Raw genomic sequence first — 16,136 nt, 5'->3', positions numbered from 1 at the left:
CACCCATCCATCCATCCATCCATCCATCCATCCATCCATCCATCCATCCATCCTCTTTACCCATTTCTTTCTTTTTGGGTCACAGGGGTCGCTGGTGCCCATGTCCAGCAATTATGGTGCGAGAGGCAGGGGACACCCTGGACAGGTCTTTGTCCATCACAGGGACACAGAGACAAACAACATTCACTCTCTCACTCACACCTGAAGACATTTTAGGAAGGGAACCAGCGTACCCGGAGAAAACCCATATATGCATGGAGAGAACATGCAAACTCCACCCAGAAAGGCCCCCGGACCAGAATTTGAACCAGGGTAACCTGCTCGCTGAGAAGCAGCAGCTCTACCAGTTGCACCACCGTGCTGCCCCCGTTGAGTCCATGTTCAAGTCATTTTTTTCATACATAATAAAACATTCAAAATACATTTTCTAAGCTTTTAAAGCTTTGTGACCGTGTTTTACATAATCTCTTAACAGTTGAAAGTATGATCAATAAGAAATAACTGCTAAATTGTCATCAGCACTTTGAAAGGGTTGACAATGTAGACCTAATATAAGAAAACTCCATTATGGTGTAGACTAATGTTCACTCTGAAATAAAGCACAACTCAATGCAGGGTTATGTTAAGCTCATGCTGCTTGTAAAACGTGCATAAGTGCATGCAGGGTCGTGTATATATGGGGAAACATGCCTATGGTGACTGCATACGTACAAACTGGTGATTTAATCAAAATGGTATCCAGTTTGTACCCATCAGGTGTGAAGTGAAACAGTTTGGGAGTGGGACAAATTGACCCACAGCTGATTGTGTCCTGCAATATCAGAAACTGAGACACTTTTTGTTGTTTGTATCTCCCCAACTCATCTTTGCTGGTTACAGTGTTGAAGCTGTTAAGCTACATGTTAGTCAGTGTCCAATGAATACCCTAAATATCAACTTGCGTGGCTTATTAAATTTGCCAAAAGTAGGAAATAACGCCAGCTCCTAGCCTTGAGAGGCTCTATTATTTGCCAGTATGTTGGAAAGAGAACACTCATTTAGCTCATCCCATCCCAACTCTAGCAGGAGTCTCTGTAAAGAACTCTCAGCCTGCCTTTACTTCTCACTTTATTTCACAGCTTGGTCAATAGAGCTTTTGTTGGAATGTTGTATTGAGTTGATTTACCCACAGTGATTACTGTATCTTACTCATTGATGTAAGCCAAGACTCTGTTTTTCTCTCTTTTTATAGACTGGTCACAATTCTGCTTCCATTTTGGTTTTCTAAGAACAGTGTCTAGATGTAGATGAATCAATGGCTACTATTGTGAGGGAAATAAGCTGACAGTTGGCTGAACGCTCAGGCTCGGCCGAAGACGCTCCCAAGGTTGATGTAGTGCCTGAAAATGAGCAAACTGAAACGATTTGTTCGACAGAATCTAAATGACTTTAAATCAATTTATTACTGATGTATCGTTGCACATTTGTGGGCTCTAATTGTGAATACTATTGATGCATATGAACAATTTCCTTCTCTATATGCCCCGTTAGATGTCATGAAATTAAAATAACCTGCAATATTTATTGCATTTTTGTGACAGCTGGAAGACTGAGCTGATGCAGGTTAAGATCATTTTGTGTGAGAAAATGATGGTTTTCAGAAATAGACCACATGCATTTCCTTTCTGTTTATTGCATGCCTGCGTGACTGTAAAGCATTTGCTTTCAGCGAGGATGTGCACACCTGTGATTTATCACCAGTGTCACGAAGCGTGGCAGCGGAGGGTGCATGTCCTCATATTGCCACACATCTATTTTTACCTGCTTATTGCTTACCAGCACGCTGGAGACGAAGTGATTGGGAGATGAACAGATCAGGAGATGGAAGAAGGAAAAAACAAAGAAAACACAAAAAGAGGATGGAAAAGACCTGTGTTGTAATAAAATAGATGCCATTGGTTGTATATGTTCCTATACAAATATCCATAAGCAAGCACAGAAACAGGGTGAAGAACATGAAAAAGAAATACTCACCATTGTTTCAGTTGTAACACTTTTTGCCATTGTTGCCATGCCGGCCAACTGTCAGCACCCATTTAAGGCAACGCTCATGTCTCACAGGCTACATGCCAACACACGTGCACACGCACACAGAATTTCCCCAAACATATGGTAGGATCTCACTAGGTGTTACTACCACAATACTTCACACTCTACCCCAGCGTGAAGGACTATCAACAAACAATAGATAATCTCCCTTGTTTGGTCAGACATCAGTGTAGAGTGAGACATTCTTCTTTTGTCCTGCGTTGTGTTGCTGCTCTTCTCTGGTTATTTCCATCATTCTTACTAGGGCAAACTAGAGAAACACCATTCAGCTTTCAACGGTAATTCCAGTTTTTGATGATTGTAAAGATCTGACCTATAAATTCAGATTTCTTTGGAAGACCTTTATGTGCTCTAAACCTTTGAGCATTTTTCTTTGCAAGCTTGGACATTTTCCAAATATTACAATGAACTAAATCTGACTCTTCACAGTTAAACCCTCTACACAAAAGGCGTGCTATTGCTCGTACAAATTAGCTATTTAGCAATAGTGCATTTACAAACTGGAAATCTAATAATTTTTGCTTGTGATGTGTTGAATTTAGTGCAGGGTCGACAAAACAAACAAAAAAATTAACGTGCATGTGATATCATTCTTAATAAATTTTGATATTTGTGAATTTTTTTTTTTCTGGCATTTAGTTCACACTTTAACTGCGTGCTCAGAAAACTTCCAGATATTATAACAATCCCTCTGAAAACTTTTTTAAATTGCTTTTCAGTTTATCTTACTTACTCTTACTCTTTATCCATGTTATAGTAGCATCAGAGCTTTAAGATGATAAAATGCTTGGATTATGACGTAACGTCTCTGTCGAGTGTATTCAAATGTAACATTTTGCCAATCAGGTTTTAAATACAAACAATTTCGATATATTCTGAAGTTTGTGAGTTCAGTGCTATATTAGTCCCAGGTGATCATCTAACTTCGACCTTGTCTCTGATTGCGTAGGTACAACCCGCACCCCACGTGAAGGAGAAGTCCCTGGCGTGGACTACAACTTCCTCTCTGTAGAGGAATTCTTGGAGTTGGAGAAAAGTGGAACTCTGCTGGAAATAGGAACATATGAAGGTAAATTCACTGACATGATGCCATCTTCTTGATCAGTTATATCTATTCTTGTTAACTTCTATTGATGGGGGGAAACAAACATATGAAGTTTTGTGTTAGCAACAGGAATAGTTTAATTTTAAACCAACAGAGTTAGTACCTAAATGGCAACAATCTGCAAATGAACCCCTTGTGAAGCCCTTACAGTTTTGCTCTGGAAACTGCGAACAGCTGGTCTGCAGAGTAAGAGTACAAGAAGAGTAAGGGGTATCCTTCCAACCATCCATCTTTTTTGCCCTCTCTTCCTTTCCGGGTTGTGGGGGAGCTGGTGTTTATCTCCAGCGGTCTCTGTGCGAGAGGCAGGTACACCCTGGACAGGTCACAGGTCCATCACAGGGGAGTCTGGGGTCAGAAGGTCAATATTGGGAGGATGGGTCATGAAAGGTTAAAGATTAAAAAAGCAAGCAATTAGTATCAAACTCTAATTACCTCTAAAATCATTATGATTTTACATCAAGAAAAAAGTTTAAACATTTCTTGTTCTTGTCAGAAACATTGTAGTAAATATCTTTCCAAGCCTGAGGCTCTGTAACATCCTTATGTTCCCTGGTTTATTCTTTGTTCTTTTAACAAATTTGCATTCACACAACTAAAACTGCTACCCAAAATCTTTAAAACAGTGGTCTGAAACCGTTAAATAACATTTTAGTGGTTGGGGTTGTCTTTCACAAACAGCCTTGTGGTCGTCTTTCTGCCTTGAACTAGTGCTTGAATGTTATTACCCACACTATAATCAACTGTAGCTTCTAGTCAAAGGCCAAATGTTTCACTGGTTGCATCAACATTCAGTGGTTAAACTGAAAGAAATTCCTTGTACCACTGTTTAAAACCATGATCTCGATGTCATATAAAAGCAAGATTTGTCGTGCATTCAACTTTTTCAAGAGTAGAGGAAGAAACTTCAACTTTGTTCTACAGCGATTTGTTTTTTTTAAAGAAATTCATATTAGTTCTACATGATTAATAAGGCTATCATTTGGACTCAGTGGAACATTTAGCAGTCGTACTGTTCTGTAAGTCTTAAATCATTAATGTAAAGTTAAGTAGGGACTGACTGATGCAAGGGGTGCTGCTCACACTGAGGGACCTCTGTTCAGTGTTGAGCTGCTGTAGAAGATGGTGCATTTGTGCTTCATCACATTGACACAACTATGACCAGACAGCAAAACAGAATCTATGTTGCACTGTAGATGTTGTTTCCCCAAAAATACTATGTGCAAAATACATTAAATTTATGTCAGTTTAGGCCTGTTTAAATGAGCTTAGGTCTTTTGTTGCTAGAGACATGTTATGTTTGTGATTAAGGAAATAAGTACAGTAGTCTCTCACCATATTGCAGTTCACTTTGTGCAGCTTCACTATATCGCTGGATTTTAAACTCAGTTTTTTATTTTGTGTGTACTGTACATGCCCAAGTTCAAGTTTGTCATTCACATCACATGTGGTACATGAGGTGGAACGAAGTTATGTACTCAGGGTCCCAGTTACACCCAAAAATATCAAAAATATTAAGCATCAAAAGAAACGGTATATAAGGATCTAGGATATGCTAAACGAACACCAAACGGTACGCTAAAAGGTCTAAGATATACGTTAAACACGTTTTGCAGATGATGTGGTCCTGTTGGCTTCATCAGATCTTGATCTACAGCTTTCATTGGAGCGGTTCGCAGCCGTGTGTGACGCGACCGGGATGAGGATCAGTTCCTCCAAATCCGAGGCCATGGTCTTGAGCCAGAAAAGGGTAGAGTGCCCTGTCTGGGTCAGGGAGGAGGTCCTACCCTCATCTATGGTCATGAGCTTTGGGTTGTGACCGAAAGAACGAGATCTCGGATACAAGCGCCCGAAATGAGTTTTCTCCGCAGGGTGTCTGGGCTCTCCCTTAGAGACAGGGTGAGAAGCTCAATCATCCGGGAGGGACTCAGAGTAGAGCCGCTGCTTCTCCACGTCGAGAGGAGCCAGTTGAGGTGGCTCGGGCATCTGGTTAGGATGCCTCCTGGACGCCTCCCTGGTGAGGTGTTCTGGACATGTCCCACCTGGAGGAGACCCAGAGGAAGACCCAGGTCACGCTGGAGGGACTATATTTCTCGGCTGGCCTGGGAACGCCTCGGGATTCCCCCGGAGGTGCTGGCCCAAGTGGCTGGGGAGAGGGAAGTCTGGGCCTCTCTACTTAACCCCCCACTCCCCGGCACTGACATAGCACTAAGCTAGATGCACACAATATGGGTGTGCTAGCTAAAAAGCTAAAGGCAGCTCTTTCCTCATGCTGAACCCTCATGCTGAACTCCCCAACCCCCGCTAGAACACTGTCGGTACAAACAGCATACGTCTCTCCCCCACCACCCCAACAAAAATCATGGACGAGATGAGTGCCCCACCATGGCAAGTTATCTAGGGGAAACACTGGTATAAATAATAAAATAAATATAACGCTGCTACTTTGTGGATTTTTACCTACAGTGGGGGTCTCTGTAACATAACCCCTGCAGTGACGGATCACTGTAAAAGAATTTACTTTTGTTTGGTGTACACTATTGGAGTAATCACAAATTCAGAGTTTTCTCATACCTTGCTGTAAAGGATGTCGATGCAAGACATCATACAAGTGTAAAATATTTTATTTCTTTACATCTTTAGATATTGTTTTTAGATTTATATAAAATATGTGTACATAAATAATTAGAATAAATCAGACTCATGTTCAATACGCCTTTGGAAATATGGAAAAACTACAAACGCTGTTCTGTCTCAGTAAAACCTGGTCTGAAATAAAACATTGCTTGGATGTTCTATACTTCAAATGATAAAATGTCTTTAGAGCTGCCATGTGTTTTTTTTTTTGGAGGAGCATATTTGGGTTTCTGCATGTTTTCCTCCTTCCACTCTGAAAATCTTGGTGTAGCAGACAGGTTTTACATGCACAGAGAACAGTTTGGCTAAATTGCTTAACAAAAAATACTCTTCACAAACAAAGATGACTTAAAAGAAGCAACTAATGCACTTGTTCATAGTAACACATTTTAATTGTGTGAATGTTTATGACACATTCACACTACTGTGATCCATTTTTCTTCCATACGTTTTTCAGTGCAATTCTCGTTCCGCAATTTTCAAGCTATTTCAACAAATCATATATCAAAACATTTCGGCTCTTTTAGGACAATTCTGCTAAGACTTTTGGTATTGGTACAACTTTTTGAAATTTGCCTTTTCCGCCATTTTTTTTTTTTTTTTTTTTGTCTTATAGAAAATGAATTGAGCTTATTTTGCATCCTTCAGTTCTTTGGATCTGTTTACAACCTTTTACTGCTCCTTTCAGACTTTGTTCTGCTTCAGCATCTTTCAGCTAATTTCAGCTGTTTTTTTCAGCAGTTTTCTGCTTCTTTCTGATTATTTCTGCTAATTACAACATTGTTGTACTTCTAACTTATTTCTGCTAATTTCAGCAAGTTGAAGCTTTTTCTACTATTTCAGCTACTATTTAGCTGTTTTTTATGCAAATTTAAAGCTTTACAGCTAATTCCACATTTTTTGAACTCATTAAAACTTTTTTCAGCCTATTTCAGCAAAAATGTGCTCTCCCCACTTCCTTCTTGTAATTTAAGCTTCTTTCTGATTTTTTTCAGCTACTTTTTAGTTGTTCTTTTTCTTTGTTCAGCTTTTTTCAGATAATTTCCACATTTTGGTGCTCATTTCTGCTTCTTTTAAGCAAATATGTATCATTTATGCTTTCTTTTGCTAATTTATGCTTGTTCTACCTTTTCAGCTACTGTAAAAAAAAAATTTTTATAGCTTTTTCAGCTAATTCTACTTTTTTTTTTTTTTTTAGCTCATTTCAGCTCCTTCCACTTTCTTCTGGTTAAACTTCCTTCTGACGTTTCAGCTATTTTTTGTTGTTGCTAATTTCACCCTTTTTTTTTTTTTAGTTAATTTCTTAAATTTTGTGCTAATTTCTGCTTATTCAAACCTAATTCAGCAAATATAGGTTCTTTCTGATTTATTCTATTAACTTAGGCTTGTTCTTCCATTTCGGCTACATTTCAGCAGGTTTTTAGCTAATTTCAGCTGTTTTTCTGCAAGTTCTTCAGCAGCAAACATTCACACTGCATTTTTGCAGGAAATGCAATTTCTCTAGTTCCAGTTGTAATAAAATGTAAAACTTTTAAAACATCTTTTTTTTGAAAAATAATACCCCCCCCCCCCCCAACACACTCTCTCACACACACACACACACACCCACACACCCCCACACACACACACACACACACACACACACACACACACACACACACACGCGCACACACACACACACACACACACACACACACACCCTTTGACCCTTCCTGTCACATCCTCCCTCAACTTCTTTTCTGTGTTTAATCTCCCACCTCCCATTTTCTCCCCTCCCTCCCCTCTTTTGTTTCCTAGGTAACTATTATGGGACTCCCAAGCCACCGCTGCAGCCCCCCATTGGGAAAGTGATTAGCAGTGGTGGTGATGCCCTACTGCCAGACAGGCTCAGCCGCAGCCTGCCGGGCTCTCAGCACTCCAGTCCTCAACGTGCCAAGTCCTACAATGACATGCAAAATGCTGGAATAGGGTTTGGTGAGCAGCAACAGGAAGACGACGAGGACCTCCCTGACCTGAACAGTAGCTTTACAGGTATGTGGGTAAAATCACAAACACCAGCAGAAACAGTGCATGTGTTTAGATGCGAGTGTCGGTGCTGGTTTGTCTTGTCACTTTGTGTTGGTTCTGTGACTGACTGGTGATGAGTCCAGGAGGACTTGTTGGGTGAAAAAGCCTTAAAGTGAGTTAGTAATGTGGAATATGTGCAAAAGACTTTAAAGATAAGATTTAAGTCAAACTGCTTCTTTAATGTGAGATATAACACACCACTTCTACCCTGAGGCTGTTAGACTCATGAATCTCTAACTAGAATAATCACTGTGAAAAACCATATCATGTTGCTGCTGATCTGTTTCATGTTGCTGCTGATCTGTTTCAATGTTGATGTGTTCATGCGTGCACATCTGCTCACAGACTCATGTTCATGTTTGTGGTGATGTTCAATGTTTTATGTTATGAGTGCTTAGTGTATATTTAGTTGATGTTTTTCTTAGTTCATATCTTAGATGTTATTACTGTTTTTCTTATACATTTTATTGTTGGATGTAACTGGGACCCTGTGTACATAATTTCGCTCCACCACATGTACCACATGAGGTGCGAATGACAATAAAGAAACTCTTGACTCTGACTCTGATAATGTACAAGCAGGAAATGTTTCTTTAATCATTATACAAATCATTGTGAAGGCTGTGCATACAATTACAAAAGCTTAACTGGGGCGGCTGTGGCTGAGTGGTTAGAGCAGTCGTCCTCCAATGGCCGGGCGTGCACCATTAGAAAACCACAGCTTTACAAATAAATTATTATATATTTTTTTAATGTTTAAATTATTATTTTTTTTAAATGTCAGACCATCTCAATGCAATTTTTGGCTTGCTGGCGGTGCCATAAGAAAAGACAGAACTGTATTGATCCTGCAGGTAATTGTTGGGGTCAACGACAGTCTGACACTGTTGCACCTTTGCAGCAACAGAGCTTGAACAGTTGACATGTGAGAATGTCACCTGGCTTTGAGGCACTGTTTTTTTATTTATTAGCTGCTTTGAAGGCAGGACTGGCATGACAATAAAATAAATACCCGGTATTGTAAAAGCACGATGTGAATCTAAGTTATACAGTACGATTTTGCAGGAGCATACTCTTCAAAACATGTAAATGCTTCTTCTGTTTGACAATTTTTCAGGATTTTGTTTTTATTTTATTATTTTGTTAGGACCTTCTTCAATTGCAAAACTGCTTTTATGTTGTGCAGCTTCTTACTGTGAGCAAAACTATAAAATGTCCACACCGTGCTTCTGATTCACACTCTGAAGTCAGGTTTTAGCTGTTTTGGGTCTCTTCTTCATTTAGATATGATTTTCATGTCTTTGGATCAACACTTTGGTCAACAAATTGACCACAAGGCTTGAAGGCATACATTTGGCTTCAGTTTGGCAACAGAATGCCTCATGAGGTTTTTGTTAAACACACATTTATGCTTTCAGGCAGTTTGTCCAGCTTCCAGCTATCTTGCATGGAGCCAATGACGGGGCAAAGCTGCACGTGAACTTTTTTTTTTTTTTGTAGCTGATGCGGACACCTTTGACAAACAGACCTGCACACTGAGTGTTTAATCATCCTGAAAACAGGCTGTGTGTAGTTTGCAAGCTTACTTATAGTCATACCTTTTTGTCACTCTTGGCCTTTGAGATAAATAAGAGAAATTGAGAGCTAATGGTTAAACTAGGAGGGAGATTGAAGTTGTGGGGACGCAGCAGGAAGTGACAGAAAATGGAGTGACTTGGTACGAGGACATGTCTGAAAGAGCCTCTGGTTTGAACTCTGGAAGCAAATTCAACAGCTTCTTTGACTGGTGAGTTTTATGTGTTTAGGTTTTCTGGGTTTGACTTTATTTATTTGAAAATCACCGTTCAGAGCTGTTTAATACTGCCACCTGGCTGTATGTCTCGTAAAGTCTAGAATTAACTAATGAGCTTTGAAATAATGTGTGATAATATAAGTAACTACAAGGTTATCTGTGTTTGTGAAGGTAACATGTAATGCTGCCATTCATAGTGCTGATTTGTGAAGAGCTCTGTATGTGATTGTTTAAATGGTTGAACTGGGTGCACTCAGTTACGCCATGTTCATTGGTCTTTTGAGAAGAGCCCTGAAACCGTTTCCTCTGGTTTGTTCCACCAAAGTGGAACCAAAAGTTGTTTGTTTGCTATCTGTGATTGAGCGTTAAAGTGAGATAACAGGTGCAGACAATAGAGGTCGTGGTTCTCGGTGTGAACTGCCCCCCCAAGTTATCTTTGTAGTTTCAGGAAGTACCAGTAAGCATGTTGAGGCTGTTCTGTTGGCAGTGTGTTCATGGCTACTTTGTATCCTTAAAGGTGTTGCTGGTACTGTGTAATAAAAATAATCTTAACATAAAACTGTTTATGACATCTTCAGGAGACTCGAGTGAATTAGACGAAGTTCATCAGCCGGTGCGCCCCTACGCCCCTCACCAGAGTGACTTGTCCTACGCTGGGACATCCCCCTCACCATCGGCCACCACGGAGAGCACACAGCAGTCACACTCTCACCTGAGCCATCCTCCCCCGGAGGATCCGCTGGGACCTCTGCCTGACAACTGGGAGATGGCCTACACCGAGAACGGAGAGGTCTACTTTATAGAGTAAGTAACAGGACATGGAAACAAATACATAGACCTTCACTGTCCTCGGTTTTTGATTGTTTCTGGTTCTATGACGTTGGAAAGTTTCTATTCTTTACACTTTTTTATTTTTTTTTTAACTTTCGGTGAAATCTTAAAACTTTTAGGATTTACACATTTTTTCCTATTTACCAGGTTCCAGCTTACAAAAGGACATTAAATGATCCAGTCTGCAAAATCAAACAGAAGTTACTACCAACTCAAACACAACTCTTGCACTGTTTTTGGGACCCGTTGAAGTATCATAGAACCAGCTTCAGTGTGTTCAACAAATTAAATTTAACATCAAACTTAATTGGTTGCTTTGAATTTGTGCCTTTTTCTAGAAAACTAAAGAGAAAGAGTGAAAATATATTAGTAGTAACTCATAATAATAATGATAATTTAATAACAGTCAGTAAGCAGCAACTAGTGGTATATAGTCTATGTAACTTTTTAAAAATCTGTTATTAATGCTCATTTAGTAAGTTGTCTTATTATTTTAGATTCAGACAAAGAAATTCAATTTTTGTGAGGTTTGTATTAAGTTGGATCTTTTACCTCTGTTGGACAAAACACAAGTAAATAAATCTATAATTATAATAAGCAAATTATAATGAAAAGCATTAAGTATAAATAATGCTTACATATTTCTAAAATGTTGCTGTTGTTCTTAATGTAAACCTATTTTCATTTCCTGTTTTCAAAGCTAAACATTAAGTATAAGCAGTGGTGGACACAGTTAACCAAAAAGTTTGCTTTGCTGATTCACTAACTAAATTTGCTTTAATTCTAAACTGCTAAACAGATTATTATTTTTTTTTTTAATTACATAAGCTAACGCTAAAGCGCTAACTTTTATCATCCACTGTCTCTGACACTGTAAGACTGTCTGTAATGTGACAACGTAAGTGAACGCAACTCAAAATGGTTCATAAATCACAGGTAAAGCATCCATGTCTCATTCAGAGGTGAGCTTTCAGAAATTAATCCGGCCTATTGGAACCAAAGAGGCAAAGCAGAACTCTGCTGGGCTGAAGCAGAGTGATGCATTCAATGTGTGTCGGACATCTCCCTCGTGTCATTTACTATAATGAATTAACTCACTTTAGGAATCCTCTTTCTTGTTAACTACTTTTTATAAACTAACTGCAAAGTTGCTGTGTGTCATCATCAATATTCTCGCTGTAATAAATATGTTTGTATTAAAGTAAAGATATGTGAAGTCGTGTGTGAGAGAGTTACGTCCCAGAGACGGTGTGAGCGTTGCATAGCATGCTGGGTAGGAATTATATATGCAACATTTCTAATTGTTTCTGAGCGTGAAAATGGGTTTTTCATGTTATTGTTTTGGTTTGGTTTAGCTTTTATGTTAAAATCTTTGACAACATGACTGTTTCGGTAGATAGGAGAGGGTGGGGGTAGGGGGTTGGGGGACTGATGGTTTTGATGTCACTGAGTGGCGTTTAGCTTTGCTCTGCCTAGCATAGCATTGCTCTGTATAAATCACCATTCTCCTTTATGCTTTCAGTGTGGAGAACTGTCATAAAAAAACTTTTAGCTGACTTAAATTTACCGTGTTTAAACTTAGTGGAAGCTAATTCTGCTATAGGTTTTCGAAGTTGGCGAAAACGCTAATCCACTAAATGGGGGTTGTTTCAGGGACACGCTGGCTCAAACTTTATTGTTCTTCATCTTCTGACTCTCAGCATCTTCTATCGAGTGGAAACTCTTCAGATGAAACAAGTTAGATTTGTTCCCACTGCTAGTTAGAATGACTCTCCGTCACATTTTGCAGCATTGAAACCTGCAGTTTATTGGATCTTAGAGAGCCGAACCACTTCCACACCGCCGACTTAGTCCTTCCTCTCTTATCAGTTATGTCGTCTGCTTTCTCTTCGCTTGTGAAAGCTTGTTCAGTCACATTCTGACGGTCATGGGCACTCATTTTTCAAGCGAAAACTTAACACACGTTGGACATTAGCCTAGCCTGCTACCGCTGACTCCTTCTGGACTCGAGCTCTGCATAACATCTACGTCACCACGCACTTACATAGTTGTGTCACACCTTTTTCTGTCCGGGTTGAAACTGAAGCTGCCGCTTCAACCCGAACAGAAAAAGAAATGCGTCAGTGAAACACTGTAATCATATTGAAATATTGAAAATGTGCTCAAAACTCATATCATCGTTATTGAATAAAAGTATATCGCAAAATATATCTATCAAATTATTGTCCAGCTGTATGGGAAAGCAATAAAAAAAAAAAAGAAGAAGCCCAAGGGCCTCTCTAGATGGAGTTTGTATGTTCTGTCTGTACATGCGGGTACTCCAGTTTCCTCCCACAGATCAAAAACATGCATGTTAGGCTGATTGGTAACTCTAAATTGTCTCTAGGTGTGAGTGAGACAAAGAATAGTTGTTTGTCTCGTTTGTCTCTATGTGTCCCTGTGATGGGCTGGAGACCTGTCCAGGGTGTCTCCTGCCTCTCGCACAGTGACTGCTGGATATGGGCACCAGTGACCCCCGCGATGCGAAAAAAGGAAGAAGCGGTTAAAGATAATGGATGGATGGTGTTTAATAATATTAAGATTCATCTCAAGATCTGCAATTTGTCCTTGTTTGTTCTCTTCAGCCATAATACAAAGACCACCTCTTGGTTAGACCCTCGGAGTCTGGACAAATCTCAGAAACCCCTGGAAGAAAGCGAAGATGATGGTATGTTTTTGTGTGCACACAATTACCCAGAATGCCACGTGCCACTGATGCTGTATTTATATGTGTCTTTTGCTTTTAAAAACATCTGTATTTTTATTATAAACTGAAAAATCGGAGACAAAACACTTAGAGATGTTGTTTCTTTGATTTCCATCACGATTATGCATTTACCAAATACCATCTCATGACAAATTTAACATGACCTTGATGAACTCAAGTTCAACTCCGAATAGTTTTTCACAGCAACCCTTAGGTGTCAGTGTTGGGTAAGTGAAGTGGTTAGTCGTTAGGTGTTGCTGCTCTGCTACTCTCATGGTTCAGTACTCTCAGATCAAGTTGCCTCATTTTCTGTATTTTTAAAGAAGGCTTACTCACATTCCATTTAATGAATACCAACAATTTCTTTATCTCAAACTGAAGTGCAGTGTTTAATTCATGCACCTCAAATGTATATGTGCAGCTTTCAGTCCAAAAATATGCAGAGATCTGGTCATTTGACTCAAATGTGCCGTGTCATTTATAACTATTGCTTTTCTTTCTGTAAACTCTGTCAGATGAGGTGGATGTTGAGGCTCTGATTAACTCTTGCCCCCAAGTGGCCAGCTGTTGCCATTACACCAATCTAACCCACGTTTGCCTCTTTTCCTCTCTAACCCACCCATCTTTGTCTCTTCACCGATGCTGCTTCGTCCGTCCCACTGAGTAGAAGGGGTGCATACGGAGGAGCTGGATAATGATCTAGGTAGGAAGCTCTCTCATCTCTTAACGCTCCAGTTCTGGGTCACACGTTTGCATTTTACCAATAATGTAACCTAGAATGTTTATGTTTTATCTTGTTTAAAACAAACAGCTTAAGTTAAAGAGTTTGAAATGGCAGAGTTAGTAGGCCACATATCTTCTTTCATAAGCTCTGACCGGTTCTAATAACCATGACTAATCGTGCACAAATGAGACACTGCAACATTTGACATTTATCCAGCCAGCCCTTAGTATGTGACTCTGACTTTTAGCAAACACCCTCTGCATGTGGCCTTTAACACATTTGTCGACTTACCCTCATCACATCAAACAGTCCCACCCCAGCAGGCAGTCATTTCTTACATGAGCTGCTCAAATGAAGTTATTATGATTTTCAAATGAGTGTCTTATTTCCTACGGCCAATCAATACACCAACAAATCAGCAAGTCAGGTCACTTTTTCAGGGTAAACAGTGTCTGGAAACAGTTGTACAGGTAATAAATGATGCTGTTTTTCTAAATAAGGTCCCAATGATTGTACCAAACTTTATGAATCACATATTTTGACAGGAACTGGAATAATACAAAGGTCCAGAAGCATGTGGTTGGAACTGCTTAATGCAGTCAGTGCTGCTTTTCTTTCATTTATGTGAAAAAAAGGATATATATATATATATTTTTTTTTAAGTTAATGCCTGCTGGCAAAGGTGATCATGATTTTTCTGTGTCTGTGTATGAGCATCTCTTTAGTAAAATATCTTATGGACCAGGTTCAGGTTTGGCTTATTTGGACCAGTTGGTAGAGATTAATAATACTCTCAAAAGCTACCAGTAATTAACTTTGTTTTCAAGTTCAATTTTATTGATGTTTCCACCATATGTGGAACATGAGATGGAACAAAATTGTGTACACAAGGTCCCAGTTACACCCAAAAATAGCAAAAATATAAAGTATAAAACGAAACAGTATATATACGCTAAACAAATGCCAAACTGTACACTAAAAGTTCTAATATATATGCTAAACACCAATAACATAAAACAATAGAGTGTAACAACAGCAGCCCGATAGTATTTTCTATTCAAGATGGCCACCACAGCTATCATACAAATCTCTAGCATGAAAGGAGGTGGATAGAAATGCATTTTTAAGGAACTCTAGGCTTTTAATTACCAGTGGGTTACTTGTTTTTTCATCAGAATAGTTCTTAATTCTTTATTTAATCTGCTAAATGTCAATGAACACTTTTATTCATTACCAACACAATCCACTGTAGAGGAGCAACAAAACCATGAAATTCTGTTTTTGAAGGAGGAGCAGGCAAAGGTTTTTGAACCTCAGTTTACACACATCTACACGCACACACACACACACACACACACACACACACACACACACACACACACTCAGTCAAGACATTCAGTCAGTGCATCAGGAGAAACAGATGCAAACAGCTGGAAATGTGCTCGACTCCCCTGTAGGATGTAGGAAGGAGGGACTTTGGACCAAACGTCCCTCTCTCTGCACTCACTTGTTACTACACACTCACACACACACTCTCAGGTGCTCCTTGTGGAGCAGAACTAGTGCGGTGTGCGAAATCAAGTGGGTGATTAGAATTTTGCGTGAGGTGAAGCGGGACCTCCATCCATTTACTGTTCCAGATCAAAACATCTGAGGAGGATAAGTCAGCCTTTTCCCTTGCAGCAACATTTTCTCTGTAACCTTTCTCTCCTTCTGTGGCGCACGTGCTTATTTTAAATGATCTAAATGTTGATGGATTAATGAACTCAACTTGAGGTTGTCAGTTGTGGTTGTGAAATATTTTGCCGTTGCTGAAGTGTATGTTGTCCCATATTCCATACGAGATTTTGAGACAAAGTGTTGTAGCTATTTTGGTCAAAGAGTGAAAATAAAGTGATCTGTATGCAGTGCTATAGGATGTCACGCTCGGAGCATGTGTTGACTAACTCCCAGCTACCACCACATCAAATTATAGCTCAACATCTGTTAAACTGACAGAGTAATAGCTATTTTTGTGTTGGCCAATGTCATCTAGCTGTGGTGGCCATCTTGAATTGAAATATTTACCAAAGTTAATCAGTTGTAGATGATCATTCAATGATTATTTTCTGCAAGTTTCAATAAAAACTATGAAGTGGTCCATGAAAAA

General features: G+C 39.4%; 1 protein-coding gene across 1 annotated transcript in view; it reads left to right on the top strand.

Annotated features, from left to right (window-relative positions):
• Window positions 1–16,136, top strand: part of magi1b (membrane associated guanylate kinase, WW and PDZ domain containing 1b) — a 189,788-nt gene that overhangs the window by 120,574 nt on the left and 53,078 nt on the right. The window contains exons 3-7 of the mRNA XM_037678617.1: window positions 3,038–3,157; window positions 7,625–7,858; window positions 10,265–10,490; window positions 13,142–13,224; window positions 13,931–13,966. Coding sequence (XP_037534545.1) covers window positions 3,038–3,157; window positions 7,625–7,858; window positions 10,265–10,490; window positions 13,142–13,224; window positions 13,931–13,966 — 699 coding nt within the window. The remainder of the gene's footprint in view (window positions 1–3,037; window positions 3,158–7,624; window positions 7,859–10,264; window positions 10,491–13,141; window positions 13,225–13,930; window positions 13,967–16,136) is intronic.

Source organism: Nematolebias whitei, chromosome 7 (genome assembly GCF_014905685.2).
Source record: "Nematolebias whitei isolate Nwh7 chromosome 7, NemWhi1, whole genome shotgun sequence".
NCBI lineage: Eukaryota > Metazoa > Chordata > Actinopteri > Cyprinodontiformes > Rivulidae > Nematolebias > Nematolebias whitei.
Note: the sequence above shows the minus strand (reverse complement) of the source record. Positions and strands in the feature narration are given on the sequence as shown.